The sequence below is a fragment of the Porites lutea genome, chromosome 8 (assembly GCF_958299795.1).
Source record: "Porites lutea chromosome 8, jaPorLute2.1, whole genome shotgun sequence".
Classification (NCBI taxonomy): Eukaryota; Metazoa; Cnidaria; class Anthozoa; order Scleractinia; family Poritidae; genus Porites; species Porites lutea.
In genome coordinates this window covers 21,342,621-21,359,076 of record NC_133208.1, presented here as the reverse complement: position 1 = coordinate 21,359,076, position 16,456 = coordinate 21,342,621, and the positions used below count along the sequence as shown (strand labels likewise).

The 16,456-nt window shown below is 38.5% G+C and overlaps 2 protein-coding genes across 2 annotated transcripts; one reads left to right on the top strand and one right to left on the bottom strand.

Moving 5' to 3' along the window:
- The first annotated feature begins 2,057 nt into the window (after positions 1–2,057).
- Positions 2,058–4,434, top strand: LOC140946766 (QRFP-like peptide receptor). The gene has a single exon (XM_073395877.1). The coding sequence runs from the start codon at positions 2,215–2,217 to the stop codon at positions 3,208–3,210; it is 996 nt and encodes a 331-aa protein (XP_073251978.1). The 5' UTR covers positions 2,058–2,214; the 3' UTR covers positions 3,211–4,434.
- A 1,024-nt stretch (positions 4,435–5,458) lies between these two features.
- Positions 5,459–16,449, bottom strand: LOC140947088 (T-complex protein 1 subunit alpha-like). The gene is made up of 10 exons (XM_073396165.1): positions 16,318–16,449; positions 16,164–16,249; positions 13,728–13,954; positions 12,669–12,961; positions 11,918–12,044; positions 10,869–11,044; positions 9,094–9,217; positions 8,309–8,501; positions 6,604–6,767; positions 5,459–5,897 (listed from the first exon to the last, which is right to left on the bottom strand). Exons 1-10 carry the CDS (start codon positions 16,397–16,399, stop codon positions 5,693–5,695), a joined length of 1,677 nt encoding a protein of 558 aa, XP_073252266.1. The 5' UTR covers positions 16,400–16,449; the 3' UTR covers positions 5,459–5,692.
- Between the last annotated feature and the right edge of the window lie 7 nt (positions 16,450–16,456).

Here is a 16,456-nt window from a genome sequence, read left to right as displayed (position 1 = left end):
AAAGCTTTTTATTAAGGCCGAGTAAGGGCTGGGCCCAGCTGGTTAGTTTTCTTTGCAGGATGTTAAATTATATCACGGATAGTGATTTACAGATCCAAAGTGATAAGATTGAAGTGCAGCTTAAAATGAAATCAACTATGGAGAATGAATTGTGACTCAGTAGAATCCTACTTAGTGTTTTTCTAAAGAAAATGCGAGTCTTTTGACTGGAGCGCGTATTTCTCTCCTTGGTTATAGGTTTTAGTTTTTAATAAGCTTAACAGTGTTTGGACTGTTTTGCTATGACTGCTGCCAGTTTGTGATCAGGCAAGACCATGGTTTCGGTTCCCCAAGCGAACCTCATCAGTTGCCTTATTGGTTTTGGGCTTAGTAGCTTTTACAAGAACAACTTTAGTTTACCGCTAGAACGGTACAGCCGTTCTTTCTACTGAGCCTTGACCTTAATACCCGCGTGGCGGATCGAGCGGCAATCGAGCCCGACAGAGGAGTTCAAATCGGAAGTGGGAAGTTAGAAGTGGGAAGTTGGAAGTTGGAAATGGGAAATCGGAATTGGGAAGTGGGAAGTGGGAAGTCAGAAGTGGGAAGTGGAAAGTAAGAAGTGGGAAGTGGGAGGTCAGAAGTCTAACCATGCAGCATTGAGTCTTAACGGTCAGAAATCAGAAATCCGGAGTTCGAACTTTGACAAGTCTGAAGTCTGAAGTTTGAAGAATGAAGTCTTAAGTCCGAAGTGTGAAGTCTGAAGTCGGAAGTCGGAAGACCCTCCTCGGCTTTCGTATTCATCAGATAAGGATAAGCCTATGTTAATGAGGCAAAAAATGTAAACGAGGATTCGCCTACATATTCTTCAATGCTGATTGCTGTGCTGATCATGATTAGTCATAGTTGTTTGTTGAACGCTGTGTTGGAGAAATAGACCTTTGAATATGTAACAACTTATCCAGTTAATTAGGACCAAATTAGTCTCCCACGCAGATGTCTCAGGGGTTCGTCACGCGTTCCTCCTCCAATTACTAAGAACGACTGCGTGGGAGGCTTGTAGGACAAAATTGAACTTGCATATCATCAAAGTAGCACTTCCCTTTTTCGTCGCATTAATTAAATAAAGCCATGTTTAAGTCTTACATACTGACGGTTTATGCATTCAAGTATTAGCTTATTTTTTTTTCTCTCAATTATGCATCTGTTCGCCTGTTACTTTTCTTAAACACCAGGCCAAGATTCCTTGCTTTATATTAAATCTAAATTTTTCATTTAAGCTACTTCAATGTGATTGCTGCATTCTAAAGTGCAAAGTATATAGTCACAAGTAAACATTAATTTGTTAAGCTTCAGTATGTCAAATTTTCCTCCAAAAGCATGTTAAGTTTTGATTGATGTCTTTAAAAAGAGATTTATGCGGTCCTTTTATTGATTAAATAAATTGCAGTGTGTACCAAAATCTGTTATGTATTCTATTTGATTCACTGGATATTTTAAATGTCTAATTCCTGTGAATTCCATGAAACTCCCTGGAGATCCATGGAATAATCGATGGAGTAGTTTCTATGGAATTGCATGGAACTTTTCCATGGAATTCCATAGAAAATGTCCTAATCCTTCATGGAAAATATCGATGCAGAAATTTCCATGGAATTCCATGGAAATTGGTGCCCTAATGTTTTCCATGGAATTCCATGGGAAATGTCCTAATCCTCCATGCAAATATTTTCCATGGAAATCTATGGAGAAATTTCCATGGAATTCCATGGAAATTGATGTCCTAATCCTCCATGGAATTCCATGGAGAATATTCCATGGTTTTTCACACGGGAGTTTGTCTGTAGCCTGCGAACAGCAGACGCATTTCCGGTCGTCGCTTCTCGAAGCGACGACCGGAAATGCGTCTGCTGTTCGCAGGCTAGTTTGTCTGTCTTTTGTCATTAAAATGAGAAAAATGACAAATCTGTGACAAAAATAGCAAAAATTGGTCATTCCAACGTCATTCGCGCGTATAATAGGTGAAATCTTTGTTCGTTGGCACTTAGCGATAGCTATAACTAGTTTGTAGATCAGAGCAGAGTTCTCTTCCCCGGAATCAACACGTTCGATTTCATCGAGGTGAGGGATTAGCCAGCACTGTGCATGAGGAACGACGCACAATAAGAAACAGGGAATGCTGTGCCCTGATTTGCTACTTGAGCAAGGGAATACTTAACCTCAGAGAAACCATAAAACATGAACACAACACTGGTGGAGCAGACTGGGAACGGAAGCTTCTGCAGTCCGATAAATCCGTCAGCAGAAAAACTTGCAAAAACAACAGTTTACAGCCTGATCATTGTTGTTTCGTTGGTTGGAAATTCTCTTATCGGAATAATTGTCTACAAAACACCAACTTTAAGAAAACCGATTAACCTATTGATCGTGAACATGGCCATGTCAGATTTGCTTTTTCCAGTAATCTTATTTCCTATTCGCCTGGCAGAGTTGCACGTTGGCTCTTGGCCCATTAATGGTGGCCTTGGTCAGGCCTTGTGCAAGTTACACGCTTTCCTTGCAGATGCTTCCACGTCAGTCTCGATTCAGAGCCTGGTTCTGATAACAGTCGATCGATTTGGAGCGGTTGTATTTCCACTACGTTCTCCTATCGTCAGTCCCAAGCTCTGTGCGTTCTTTATTCCTGTCTCGTGGATTGTTGCAATGACGATAGTATCGCCATACCTTTTTGCTTTCAAACTAGTTGAAGACCCAGAAGGAATAGTGTGCAAGCGTCAGTGGGAGGAGACCTTTGGAGAGAAAAGCTCATATGCCATTTATTTTCTAATACTAGCTGTCTTGTTCGTTTACATCCCTACCGTCCTTTTGGTTGCAGTTTACTCCATAATCATGATCAAGCTTAAAAAACAAGCTCATCCAGGTGAACAGTCAGCCAACGCCGAGGAACAGCGGACAAGAAGAAACAGAAACGTTCTTAAAATGGCTATTGCTATCGTTGCAGTGTTTTTCATTTGCTGGATACCCTTTTACAGTAACAAGTTAATATTTTTTCTTACAACGGACAGTTCCATTAGGTCTTGCGGTAGTCTAAAGTATACTGTCACCCTCTTTATGGCTTACGCAAACTGTGCTATCAATCCGATTATCTGCCTCGTTTTTAGTAGTAATTATCGCTATCGTCTTAAAAGACTCCTTACTTGTGAGAGTGTCGCAGTACAAAAAGATAACGTTTGAAAACTGGGATTCGTCCCGGGATTCGTCAGTGAGCAGGTAGCGAATATTAAGAATAGCAGGAAACAGTTTTCATTTTAAACTTCCAGAGGTAAATTTCTGTGAAACGAAATCTAAAAACGTGCCATTTGTTAAGTTTTGACAAGAATAACTTGTATAAGACTTAAAAGATTCGATTTAAATTCCTAAGAGCGTTAAAGTTGCGCTATGAAAGATTTGTCCAAATTAAACGGATCGACAAACGGTAGGTCTTTGATCAGCTGTACAGATGGTTTATCAACGTTTCATCTGTGTTTTGCTTATGTTATGAAATTAGCATAATTGGTAAAGCATTTCAGAAATATAAGCGCCCTCAAGGTCGCGCAGGACTACAAGCTGATTCATGAATTCATTTCAAAAGGCAAAATTTTGCTTGATCTACTTCTTTTAAAATGCTTATGTATTGGCTGTTTAAGACGGAGGCGATTTCGATAAAATTTTACAGAGACATTAAAGAATGAGCAGTCCGGTACAGTAGTTATCAAATAGGCATTTGCCCGATGACGTGCTTTTACTACGAAGACCAGAATTCATATGGTCTATCATTTTTCCTTTCATATTTAAATTTATGCAAAACCGCAAGTACCCCAACCTTAACCCTTACCCAGACTAAAACAAACTATTAACTTATCACTGTTCAGGTTCTCGTGCTGCTGCACGTGATAGAAGATTAGGAAGGTCAGGGGCACCCAACGTCAATTTTCGGAAAATATCTGTTCGGAAGACGATTTGAGATCTAGAATTTTCGGAACATTTGTTGAGGATTTTCGAACATCTAAACATTAGAATTGCCCATTTTTAACTAATTTTTATTTTAAAAAGGTCTCCTAGAATTTTCGGGAGCCTTTTTTCTGGCTGAAATTTTCGAAAAGGTAAGTTCTGATCCCCATAATTTTCGGATCACTAGACTTGCAGCTAGGAAATCCGAACAGATGAAAAGTTTTTAGGGGATAAAAATATGCCTATATCTACCGTTTAAATACTAAAAGACGTTTAACAATGCTATGTTTAAGTGGTTTTGAAATATATTCTCGTTGAGTGCCCCTGGAAGGTTTTTTTTTTAATTGTTACACTGCCCTATATAATCACAGCAATGCTTTTAAAAAGCCACATTAGTGCCATATTGGGAAAATGTAATTTTTGTGTCCGGCCAGAATTCCAGATCGAATAAAAGATAGCACTCTGTGATTTCAGTATTAAATGATCGGTAAAAACCTCCAAGCGTTTCATCTGTGTTTTGTTTATGTTATGAAATTAGCATAATTGGTAAAGCATTTCACGACATTAGAGAGAATAGACGACAGCACAGTAACCTGAGATCAGGCCCAATTTGAGCGGTTCTCATACATTCTCTCTAACGGCTACCGCTAAAATTGGAATGTAATTTTCAAAGCGAAACGAAAATAGAGCCTGATCTCAGGTTAACAGTACAGCTGCATGTGCGGGCAAAATTCACCACTAACATCCTACGAGCCCGTAAAGAGTATCGCAGATCATTTAAAAGTACTGAACTTCATAGATAAGCCGTAAAAAAGATAAACAAAAAGGGAATAGTCCTGTTCCCGAGTTCCTGAGGAAGTCACACGTATCACGAAAACTCGTACAACACTGTTTACAGTGCATTGAAGCTAACTGGGTTTGGAACTCAGCCCTGGGGTGTAATTTTTATTGGGCTGCCTGTGGCATAGCCCAATTGTAACAGAGCTTTCCCTGTCAAAAAAGGGGAAAATGGCGGATGAATCACCCAGAAGGCTTTCTGTGTCCTACCCCCCGCTGTGGCCGCTCATTTTACCCTTCTCCGAAGGGGATGAGTCATCCAGAAGGAAAAAATTCTGAAAAAAAAAATCTTTTGACGCGCGAGGTAATTTTTTAGGGTTTTTGTTTTTTGGCCCCTTTCGATTATCCGCGTCACTTTAACTCCGAAGTACCCCTCCCCCCCCCGGAATATCTACTGACTTAGACTACAAATGCAACTCCATCTCATCTCTCTGGTTGTAGGGATAAGAGTAGTTAGAACCACGTATACAATCAGAATTGAAAATATTTAACCTCTGCAGCCCAATATCGCCTATTAAAGGCGTCTTCTTAAGTCTATGGATAAAATCATTTTTATCACTGTTAAAAGAAATTCAGCATGGTCTTAGCTTGTCTTCACCTTGCACAATTACGATCTGACATATCTTTGAATTCAAAGTTTGACCTTGGCACTACATTGCACAAAAATGGCAACTACTCTTGAAATTTTATTGCCCTTTTTCTGTAACTGACGCTTTCACACTACAACAGTGACAGTGCAATTGAGAATCACGCTCATTCATTTTGTTGAAGTACAGTTTAGTTCTTTTTTGCCTATATATCATTTAGGAATATTCACAGTTCAGCTGTTCCAGTGAAAGATGACTGGGCATGGAGTAGTTTTTGTTGTACATAACGATGTCGTATTTGTTTACAACTCTCCTCTCCGGACAGCCTCCCCATAACCACTTTCCTCTTTCTTCTCTGGCCGAAGTTTGATCATGTCATCTATGCGAAGAATTGTTATTGCTGCTTCAGTTGCAAATTTTAGACACTTGATTTTGCTGATTGACGGCTCCAGAACTCCTGCCTTCTTGTTGTCACGTACCTTGCCCTCAATCAGATCTAAACCAATCCTGCCAAACAAAAAAGAGTCTTGTAATTCAAAGTTAAGCAAATTTTCTATAAAAGGTATTTGCTGTCCAAAATAGTGATCTCAAGCTTTTAAAACGAGGTTACGTACAAAACCTTTCAAATGAAAATGAGTTTTATTTGCATGAGAATGAAAGATCATTTTCATATGAAGCCTCGCTTTGAACCCGTAGTAGAATGACGGCGGCTTTGAGCGACGCCCGTCAACCGGAAGTGAGGTCTTTTTCATTTTAAAGCACCTTGACACTACCAAATTTGTATTCCTAAGTGTCTTTACTATAATAAGGACGATTTGTCCAAAAATTTGGGTAAAACCACCGTCAAAAAATGAAAAAAGACCACTTCCGGTCTACGTGCGTCACTTAAAAACATCTTTGCTTAAGCTCATTAATGTTTTACCGTAAACGGCAAACGTGACTTTGTACCACGTGACTTTGTACCACGTGATCAGGTTTTTCCTTAACTTATCATTAGATGTTCATTACTTCCACAAAAATATAAGTAGTTTCACGCCCTTTGTATCAATAATAATTGTTTTGCATAGCCTTAACAGCCTTAACAGCTCATGTTTTGCACAGCCCTAACAGCTCATTCCTATTTTTCCTCTAAATCTCTTTACTGAGAAAATGTAGTCCTCGTAGTCGTCCTTATCCTAGAATCAAAGCTCTCTATTATTCTAAGAGTCCATACCATTTAAGGGAAGACCTTTCTGTGTTGATCTGCGATGTGTTGTGATAGGCGCGTAGTTTAGCAACAAGGTCAGCGGAATCTTGAGCTGCGTTCACCGCCAACGTTTTGGGAATAACAAGGAGAGAATTTGCAAACTCAGCAATGGCCAACTGTTCTCGAGATCCCTGTTAACCACAAACAACAGCTACTTAGTTGACTCTGCACGATTTCTAGCCTGCACTACAGACAGAACTAAACTTCTGGTTGAGTGCGTCTGCGAAACAGCGTCGAATCCTAGTTCTGACCCCTTACCTGCGTAGCCAGGATTTGAATACGTGCCATTATTGGCCCGTTAAAAAGGCTACTGACAATAGTCCAGTTTCGAGTTCGCCATGACCTCTGAATTAAAGAAGTGAAGACGCATTTTTTACAGGCTTAGCCTTCATCTGAAGTAATATATTCACAAATTCCAACACGAAAAAGACCTGTTTATTACTCTGTCTATTGTGTATATTCAAATTTCAAACACTTACTTGCCGGAATTTCTGAATGTCTTACTTTACGTCGAGGCTAACCCTCTATACATGTGCCGTTCATGGTTGCATTCAGCGGTAATTTTAATTCGAATTTGGACTATTTGCCAATCAGGTTGAAGGGAAATTCGAAACGCATTTCCGGTAATTCGTTGAGTCCGTTTGGGGCCCAGAATAACGATTTCAGTGCTGCTTTGCAGACGTTACTAGGGAGTTTAAGCAGCGACGTTTTTGAGCAAAACACGTCAACCGGAAGTGGACTTTTCGCACTCTTGAGACGTGATTTTGAACAAACTTTTAGGCAAATCGTCTCTATAAGAGTAAAGACACTTAGCCATAGAAATTTGGTGGCGTAAAGGCATATTAAAGGAGAAAAAAGCTCACTTCCGGTGGACGTGCGTTGCTAAAAACGTTGCTGCTTAAGTTCTACTACTAACTGGGATAGATTACGTCAGCAACGCAGACCACGTGACTTGATGGATTTAAGAAAACTGAAAAAGACATCTTCAAGTCCATGGCGCACGCTCTTTTCCAAAGACAAATTATTTTTTTTCTACCTACTGTAGTAGGCAGGGCTGTCAAAAAGCGTCCAAGCTGCCGGGTATACGCAATAAGGAGGAGGGAAATTGAAAAGTTAGGTAGTTTCATGTCAAAGTAGTTGGGGGTTGTGTTAATACTTGCCGGCCAGGAAATCCCCAGCCCTCTGCTCTTAGTAACAGCCCTGGTAAGGCTGTGATGAATTTTAGGGTAGTTCTAACTTTTGGGTATGCATGCTGATGTGGCATTCAAATGATACCTCTATTAAGCAGTACTTTAACTATGTGCAAACTTTGAGTCTATGGATAAGATCCTGTTATCTGATATTCCAAATCAGTGAAACCACTTCGGCAGTAATTTCACACGGTTCTATTTATTTAGAGTTAATTTCTGACTTGTGATGAATTCCAAAGGCGTTACTATTCAAATGAAATGTCTTCAGAGCTACTAATTAAATGGTAGTTTGTTTTTCAGTCTTAAAATGAAATCCTAGATTTTTCTGCAGATTTTCATTTTTAGTTCTCTAGAATTATACAATAACTGCTTTAGTGCAAAGTTTTATTTCTGCTGCTTTACAAGTCCAGGTGAATGCAGGATCATTTTTCTGAACAGCAGCTAGTGATCAAAGTTAGGAGAGTGCAGAATGTCTTCCTTACCAATGACGTAGCAAAGTTCTCAAGGTAGATGGACAGAGCAGCTTCCACAGCTCCGCCACCAGGGACCACTGTCTTAGACTCCAACACTCTCTTTACAACACATATAGCATCATGCATTGAACGCTCCATTTCATCTAACATGAAGTCATTTGCACCTCTCAGGATAATGGAAGAGGCAGAGCGAGATTTAGGCCTGGGAATTAAAAATGAGACAAATGGTTAAGAATGTCACACATCAAACTTTTCGTTTAACCAACCCACATGCAATCCCTTTAGAAGAAAAGTAAAGATGACATATCTAATTTGGGTTCGACCCACAAATTTAGTTCAAGTCCCAAAAAATTAATTAATGGGAATTTCAACTGCAGAGCAATTTCATTTTAAACGTAAATTAATATTACTTACATTGATAGGTAAGTATTGTTGACCATTGTGTGTTGTGAAAACAAATTGAGTCCATCTAATTAAGTTCAAAGTCTGAATCTGCACCTATCAAACATCTATCATATGGGTAGACTTAAATACATGTAGGTATTAACCTCAGTACATGGGGCTAAGATCTGAAATACACTTGGAAGGGGAGCAAAAGAGAGGATGATCTCTAGATTTTAGATCTCCCGAGGTTGGCATCTCCGATGTCATCAAAAATTGACACTTCAGACCCCCTGGCACTGTTCTGTAAATTATTAATTAGTATAACTAACACCATGCAAGGTTTAAGTTCATTATAATAAAAGTTTATAAAAAACCTGGAAAAAAAATGATGACTTCATTGGTGTGCTTACCGTTTGATGACAATGAGCTCATCATCAGAAATTCTCTCCTGTACTACTTCATCAGCCTGACCCAGCATACTGGCATCAAAACTCTCCTCGCCTTCAAGATTTGCCAATGTTAATACCACTGTAGCTGAAAAACAACCAACAAACAACATCAGAGAAGGAATTATCCCAGACATTTGGAGAGGTTATGAAGCATATTAAAAAGGATGTTTTACACATACAAATACGTGAAATACTGACACATCAATCCGTCACAAGGCAAATTATACTCAACAGTCCACAGGCTGCAGTGGTTGTTTACATGTTATAGTCATGCAAGAATTTTAGCCATAACAATTACAGTTTTTACGGCATTGCACACTACGAGAATCGTGTCCTGCATTACATGGTGCTTGATGCAGTTCAAACAAGAGGGTGGTAACTTAAATGCACTTTTGAGTAGTACTGTATATCTTTCTGTCTCAAATGAACACTGTGTTAATAATGGTCGATTATGATGTAAACAATAACATAATACAATAATATTGTTCGTGCTGCCTGCATATCAGCAAATATTTCCTGGTAATTGAAGAACACCATATTGGTTGCACCTTATTTTGCAACATCAACTAAGAGACCTGAATATTTGATTTTAATAGACTTTTCTTTACCTTGTATGTCTTGTTTTCTCAACAGAGGTCCCAGGGGAAGTCGAGTCTTTGTCTTTTCATAAATTATGTGTACATATGCAGGGCTCAAAGTTTAAATTTGAGTTTGGGAGAACTTGTGCTACCAGATGTAAATTTTTAGGCACACTGCCGAAATTTTAGGCACACAGCTGAAAATTTTTGGAGCACAGTTTATAATGTTGGGAGCATCTATTTCAAAAGAAAAAGTAAAAAGCTTAACAGTGCCATGTTTATTTGTTGTCTTCAGTTTGTTGCTTTTACTTTAGTCCTGTGATTGATAAAACACAGCCGATTTGCTACGCAGTAATACTGTTGTGATTTTTAATACTAGTTTCTCTTTTTGACAGTACAGCTGTGACTAAAGAAAACTTACACTTGAAAAAAATTCAAAACTGACAACAACGAGTGTGTCGAACGAGAATGAAAGTTAATCTTTAATGAATTAATTGCTAAATGCGCAATGACTTACATGTACCTGGGATATGACTTAAAAACTTTCTTACCTGGGAAAAAAGGCTCTTAATCCGCACTGTTTTTGTTTTGATTGACCTTAAAACTGATCGTTCGACATGATCGTCCATTGCACAAAAAGCATGTGTTTCGTTCGTAGCATATATTTGCATGTCTCAGCAGTGTTTATAACAAAACAGAAGAGTCTGGGATGGAGTAAAACATCAAAATGAAAAAGAACATTCGAGTTTGTGGAATCCATTGGGGCGGAAAAGACCAATTAAACAAACATCGTCTCATCTGGTTCGAGTTTGTAAGTATAGTTGGAAGCAAGTCAGTCGCACTGTGCTTTGGGTTTTATGGCACACAGGTGCGATTACACATGAATTTTTAGGTGCACAACCAAAAATCCAGTCACATATGCAACCAGTTAGTCGTTAACTTTGAGCCCTGATATGCATGTGAATAATAAGAAAATTGAAAGAAACAGTTCTCTAGAGTATTATCACATGACCTGTATCGGAAAAACAAAACATACAAGCTAGAGAGGTCTACTAATGTTCAAAACTATATTCTACAAGAAGTACAAGTAAATCTATAATCCCTTCCTTCATAAGCAGAAAAAATGTACTGGACTTGCACTGTGATATATCCACTTACCTCCAGTGGCTCTCGAAATTCTCTTAAGGTCGGCTTTTTTACATCTTCTAACACCCATAGCACCAGCCTCGACAAAATACTTAAGGCAGAGATCATCAATACCACCACTCACTAGCACAACATTTGCACCTGCTCCTAAAATCTTCTGGATACGCTCCTTGGTAATATCTGCTTCTCTGAATATATAAATATATTGTTTCGTTAAATAGTTTCCAGACTAAAATTTAAGCCATTCCAAAGACACTTTACCATATAGATGTGAAACACAGCACAAACAACATCTCCTAACAGCAACTAAGGAGTTCAAGATTATAGTTATATATGTCTATAAAAGAGTGTACAAACAGAACCACAAGAGACTTGAATGTAAATGAAAGAGTTAATATAAAACCTATTAACCTTATATGATACTAATCCAAAATATTTTTTCTAAACATATAATATATTTAAATTTATTTTTTCAGATCAATCAATCAAAGCTTTAATAATATTGTTGTTACATGTACTTTGAATTTCTGACAGGTGTAACGATTCATATTCCTTGCAATTCAATTCAATTTTGATTATTGCTGTTCCATTTCGATTAATTCGATTCAATTATGTAAATGTTTCTTAATTCTTATTACATAATGCATAATGTAAACAACATGCAACCCTAAACCCTCGATATGAGAATAGTAACAGGGACAGGAGGATTCACAGTTGCTTGGTTTGTTGCCATGTTAGAGAACCTGACAAAGAGCGTGTCACACATGGTTTGCCTAATTATTTAGAAATTCTCAAGGGGAGGTTAGAGAACAGCATTTTCACCAGGCAACATAAAATGGCACACAAACTGCTATTGTCTTTGCTTGTCAATCAAAAACGCACATCAAAGGACTCTGGATTCTTATTTTAGAATATAATAAGTCACTGAGGGCGCCCTGGAAAAGGTGTACAAAAATCAAACCAAAATTGAAACGTGTAAGCAAAGAATCGTGAATCGAACCGAACGGCTACAATTGCAATTAATCGAGAATTCAATTAATCGTTACACCACTGACAATTACCTCTGTCTAATGGCCTCTAGCTTCTCTGGATCCTCTACAACAACACTCACTCCTAGATGCATCTTAGCTTTTTGTAAGCTAAAATCCAGACAGGCAATTTTTGCATTTTCTATTCGCTTAGGCATCGCTGTAGAAACAAGACATGAGAGACCCCAAATCAATGCAAAATATACACATTCCGTTCAAACACTGCTGAAATTTTTCATTCATAAGTAGGGAAAATTAATATAGTTGATCCCCAATACACAACCATCCAAACTGCTAAAGTAAGGGTGCTATTGATCGTAATGGAAGATATTCCAGATGGAAACAAAAACTTTGTTGCAATCTCTTCTACATGTAGCATGATGTTTGGAACCATTTGAATGCTACATGCATCTTAATATTTTATTTCCAGAAGATTTCTTGATGTTGCAATGTTACAACAAGTGATTTCCAGAGTTTATGCTATTCATTCTTATTCTGGAGTCAATCTATCAAACCCGCCTTTAAGACTTGGTAGTTGCTTATACAAGGCTCTAGCTATAGTGCTTGGAGTAGGAAAACTGACTTTATAGCAGTTTGTAGACTACATGATCCCAACTTATAAAGGTACTCTCAAATGGAGGTTCAGCCATTGTTCTAAACAATGAGTGCACACCATATTGAGCGCTATGACCTGACTCTCACATAAAGTTAAGTTAAGCCCTTTATAGTCTCTTCTTTGAAAAGAAAAAAAATTCAAACAACCCTTAAATTACCATGTCCATACCTTGTGAAGCTATGGTGCAGTTAAGAGCATAGCCATCTACGAGAACACTTTCCTTAGCACTTCCTCCATGTGCCTTGAGCACATTAATAGCCTTGATTGGATATTTAGCTTCTCCTTTGTTCCCAGCTCGTTTGACTGCCATGACGGCATTGACAATCATCTCGCTAAAGAAGTCAGATGCCTGACTAATCAGTTTTGACGACAGAGATGTCTTTGCTACATTTACGACACTTTCTTTGCCCAGCTCATCAACATTGATAGTCAAGTGCTCTTGGATATATTTGCATGCCTCTCTAAAGAATAAGAAAGATCAAATCAAAACATTGCATCTTTGCTTATTCTGGGTTAGGATCCTATCATTTATCGACCTTCTCAGTAAAATCAGAAATAATTTACAGTTGATCTCATGCCTTTAGTACTAGCTACCCTTGTTATTATACAAATGTTTTCACTCACCTGGCCAGCCTCTATGCAAATTTATTGGAACAAAAGAAAGCATTTGCATAAGAAAAGAATTCAACTCCCACAGGAGTTGGAGTTGATACACCAACGTGGCCATTCAGTTTTTGGAACACTGCCACCATGACACCATGTGAAAACGCTCCATATGTCGACCTCCAAATAATAATAGTCTGTCATTGGACAATATAGCTGTCTACTAACGTTTATCTATATCTGACAAAATCCTTCCCGAGTCGAGACACGATGACTAAACAGACCAGATATTTAAGACAGTCATTATTAGGTGCAGTAACACGGGGACACTTTTACCATGGTAAATGACAACTTGGGAATATTAATTCATGTGTAACCATATATTACCATGGTAAACTAAAGCCATGTTAAAATTTACCACGGCTTCATTAACCTCATTAAAATATATTATGGGTGAAACTGCACCTATTAATCAGCTAATTATTTTGAAATTAATTAATGAAATTAATAGTCAGCAAAAAGTAAGTCTGAGAGCAATTTCTAGTTTGCATGATTCAGTTTGTGATGATGACAAAAATCTTTAGTAAACTCAACTTACCCATGCAAACTGGTGCCTTTACTTACTTGCAAGCTAATCTGTAGCCACTTATGATAGACGTCGGGTGAATTTTCTGTCTCACAAGTTCATTAGCACCTCTCAGGAGTTCTGCAGCAAGTATAACAACAGAGGTTGTACCATCTCCAACCTCTTGATCCTGAAGATCAGCGAGCTCACAGAGAACCTTAGCTGCAGGATGTTCAACTTCCAGCAACTTTAGTATTGTTGCACCATCATTGGTGACTGTAACATCCTAAAAAACAAAACATGTTTCCAATCAGCCTGCAAAAAGATTCATGTGCAATAGCCCAGGACTAGTGGATTTTGCAATTTTGTTCTTATCCGTTCCTGTTCTTATAAAGAACATTTGTACCACATCTTGCTCCACAGAAAAGGTTGCTTCTATCAGCTATGTGTGTTGGAGATGCAATTCAGTTAGCTTTTCCCCCTCAAAACTTTGTTTATTTGCCAAACATCTATCTTTGAATTCATTTTACACCAAGGCAAACGTACAATTGACAAGGTGCTTTCCATTCGAATAGATCACAGACAGATTTCAGCTCTGTATTTTGGCTGTTAAAACCAAGTTCAGCTTGCATGCAAACTTGCCATTTTCTTTTTTATCTGGCAGGCAAAAAAAATGCTACATATGCTTTGCAATAGCGGCCAAAGAGTAGAACAAGACAATTGAACAAGGCAAAAATGAAGAAGAAGAAGGAAAGAAAGAAGGAAGTAGAGATCTTTACGACAGGATATCAAGGTCTGTCACTCAACCACTTCTTAATCCTGCCCATTGAGGCATTTTTTAAAAAGCGCAATCAAAGCCTGGTTTTGTGAGGCATTTGTGAGATACATATTACAAACACCGCCTATGCAATGTGAGGTCAACTTGACAAAAGGGGTGATTGCTAACGCCTGGTCTGGATACCATTAAGGTCTTTATGTAGGCTGGATTCTATATAATAATACAGATTACCTTGATTGTTCTAACTGTTGCAAAAAATTAGGGACAACTGAGGTAATCCAGACAATTATATAGAAACCAGACTTGTCTTAACTGCACATTACTATTTATTCAAAATATTTCCCCGATTCTGACTGGCTAAAAGCACACACATAATTCGCCACAACCAGCTACTGATGACCAAATCTGGAAGAATTTTGTGTTTAATGAACCAATTGCGTCAAAAGTGCAGCCTTCTTGCAGGTTAATGCACCGTTAACCGAGAAGACCTAGAGACGAGGTTGAGCTGTTTTGGTTGTGAAAATGGTGGACATTTCACTTGTTTCAGGGGTAAGAACTAGGCGAAATAATAGCTAAAAACATAACAAGAACAGCAAGAAGACAACTCTAAGGGTGACATCTGCTATTTGGAGAATATTTGCGGAGCTGAACAATCCTAAATATGCACCATCAAAGATGAACTTAACATTGATGGAGGCAAGCATGTTTTAGCTACATTTGTAAACCAGGAACCATTTTGAAAGAATAATAACACAATTACTGAATTCGACTTTTGTATCGTATGAAGAATTATGGAGATCTCAGAGGGTGTTATCCACCTCAGCCGATAACGCCCTCCTCGATCTCCATAATTCTTCATAAGATAATCAGCCTCATTCATTAATTGTTAAATATCCGGCCACTTCATTTACATCTCATTAAATATGAACATCTCCATTATCTTCATCCTACCAGCCGAGCCTCTTTTAGTCTTTATGAATGAGGAGGAGAAAAGGCAGCTTTGCCTGAATCACATCAAACCTTTAAGGTCGCTGCAGCTCAAACTTCCGTTTTATTCAATTTGTTCATTTTCGTCAAACAGGTTTATTCGATTGCAAGTATCCATTGATTGATAAACCGATGATCATAGCCAAGCCCACTGTATCAGGTGCTCGGCTATTAGACCTGGGTTCAAAACTATATCCTAGCAACATGCCGCATTAGCCTGTGAAGTGTAGACGTATTTCCGGTTGTTGCTTCTCTCCCTCTGACAAATGTTACTTTTCAGAGGCGATGACCGGAAATACGACTGCGTTTCGCAGGCTAAATGCTGCACATGCTGAACAAAGATCTTATTTGATTCATGCAGAGTCTTTCTCGAGTGCATCAAGCAAGTGAAAGAAAGGCTCTCCTGGCTGCAATGTGTATTATCTTATGCCTTGTTTTTCAAAGTGTTTGTAAAATATTTGAAGTGGCCGGGTATTCTGCAGTTACTCCACAGGCTTAATGAAGAATTTGCAGTTTACATGGTTGTAGGCAAGTTTGGTATAAACTGTACTGTACCCAACTTATCTACATTTGAGCTAAAATCAATGTTAAAATTAACGTTGAAATCAGTACCGGTATTCAACCACTCTGTAGGGAAATCAAGTACAATCCCTAACTAAACCCGAGTTTGATATGTACATTTAACGGTAGAGAAGTCTACAGAACAAACTCAAATGAAAGGATAGCTTACCCCAATGTCATCCACTAACATTTTGTCCAATCCAACAGGACCAAGAGAACTCTTGACAATGTTTGCAATGGCTGTTACTGCAGTAACTGGGTAAATTACCGCAAAACAATTAGCCAGGGAAGCGACACACGCCATAAGTTTCACTTTAACTTACCATTTTGCATCCGTATGTTTTCCCCGGTGGTCCTTTCACCTCCAACATGAAGAAGCTCGGCAGAACTAGGAGCCGACGACATTTTGAAAAGTTTTTAAGCATGTGCTACATGCTCGCAAAATCTCATGGGTACTAGGAG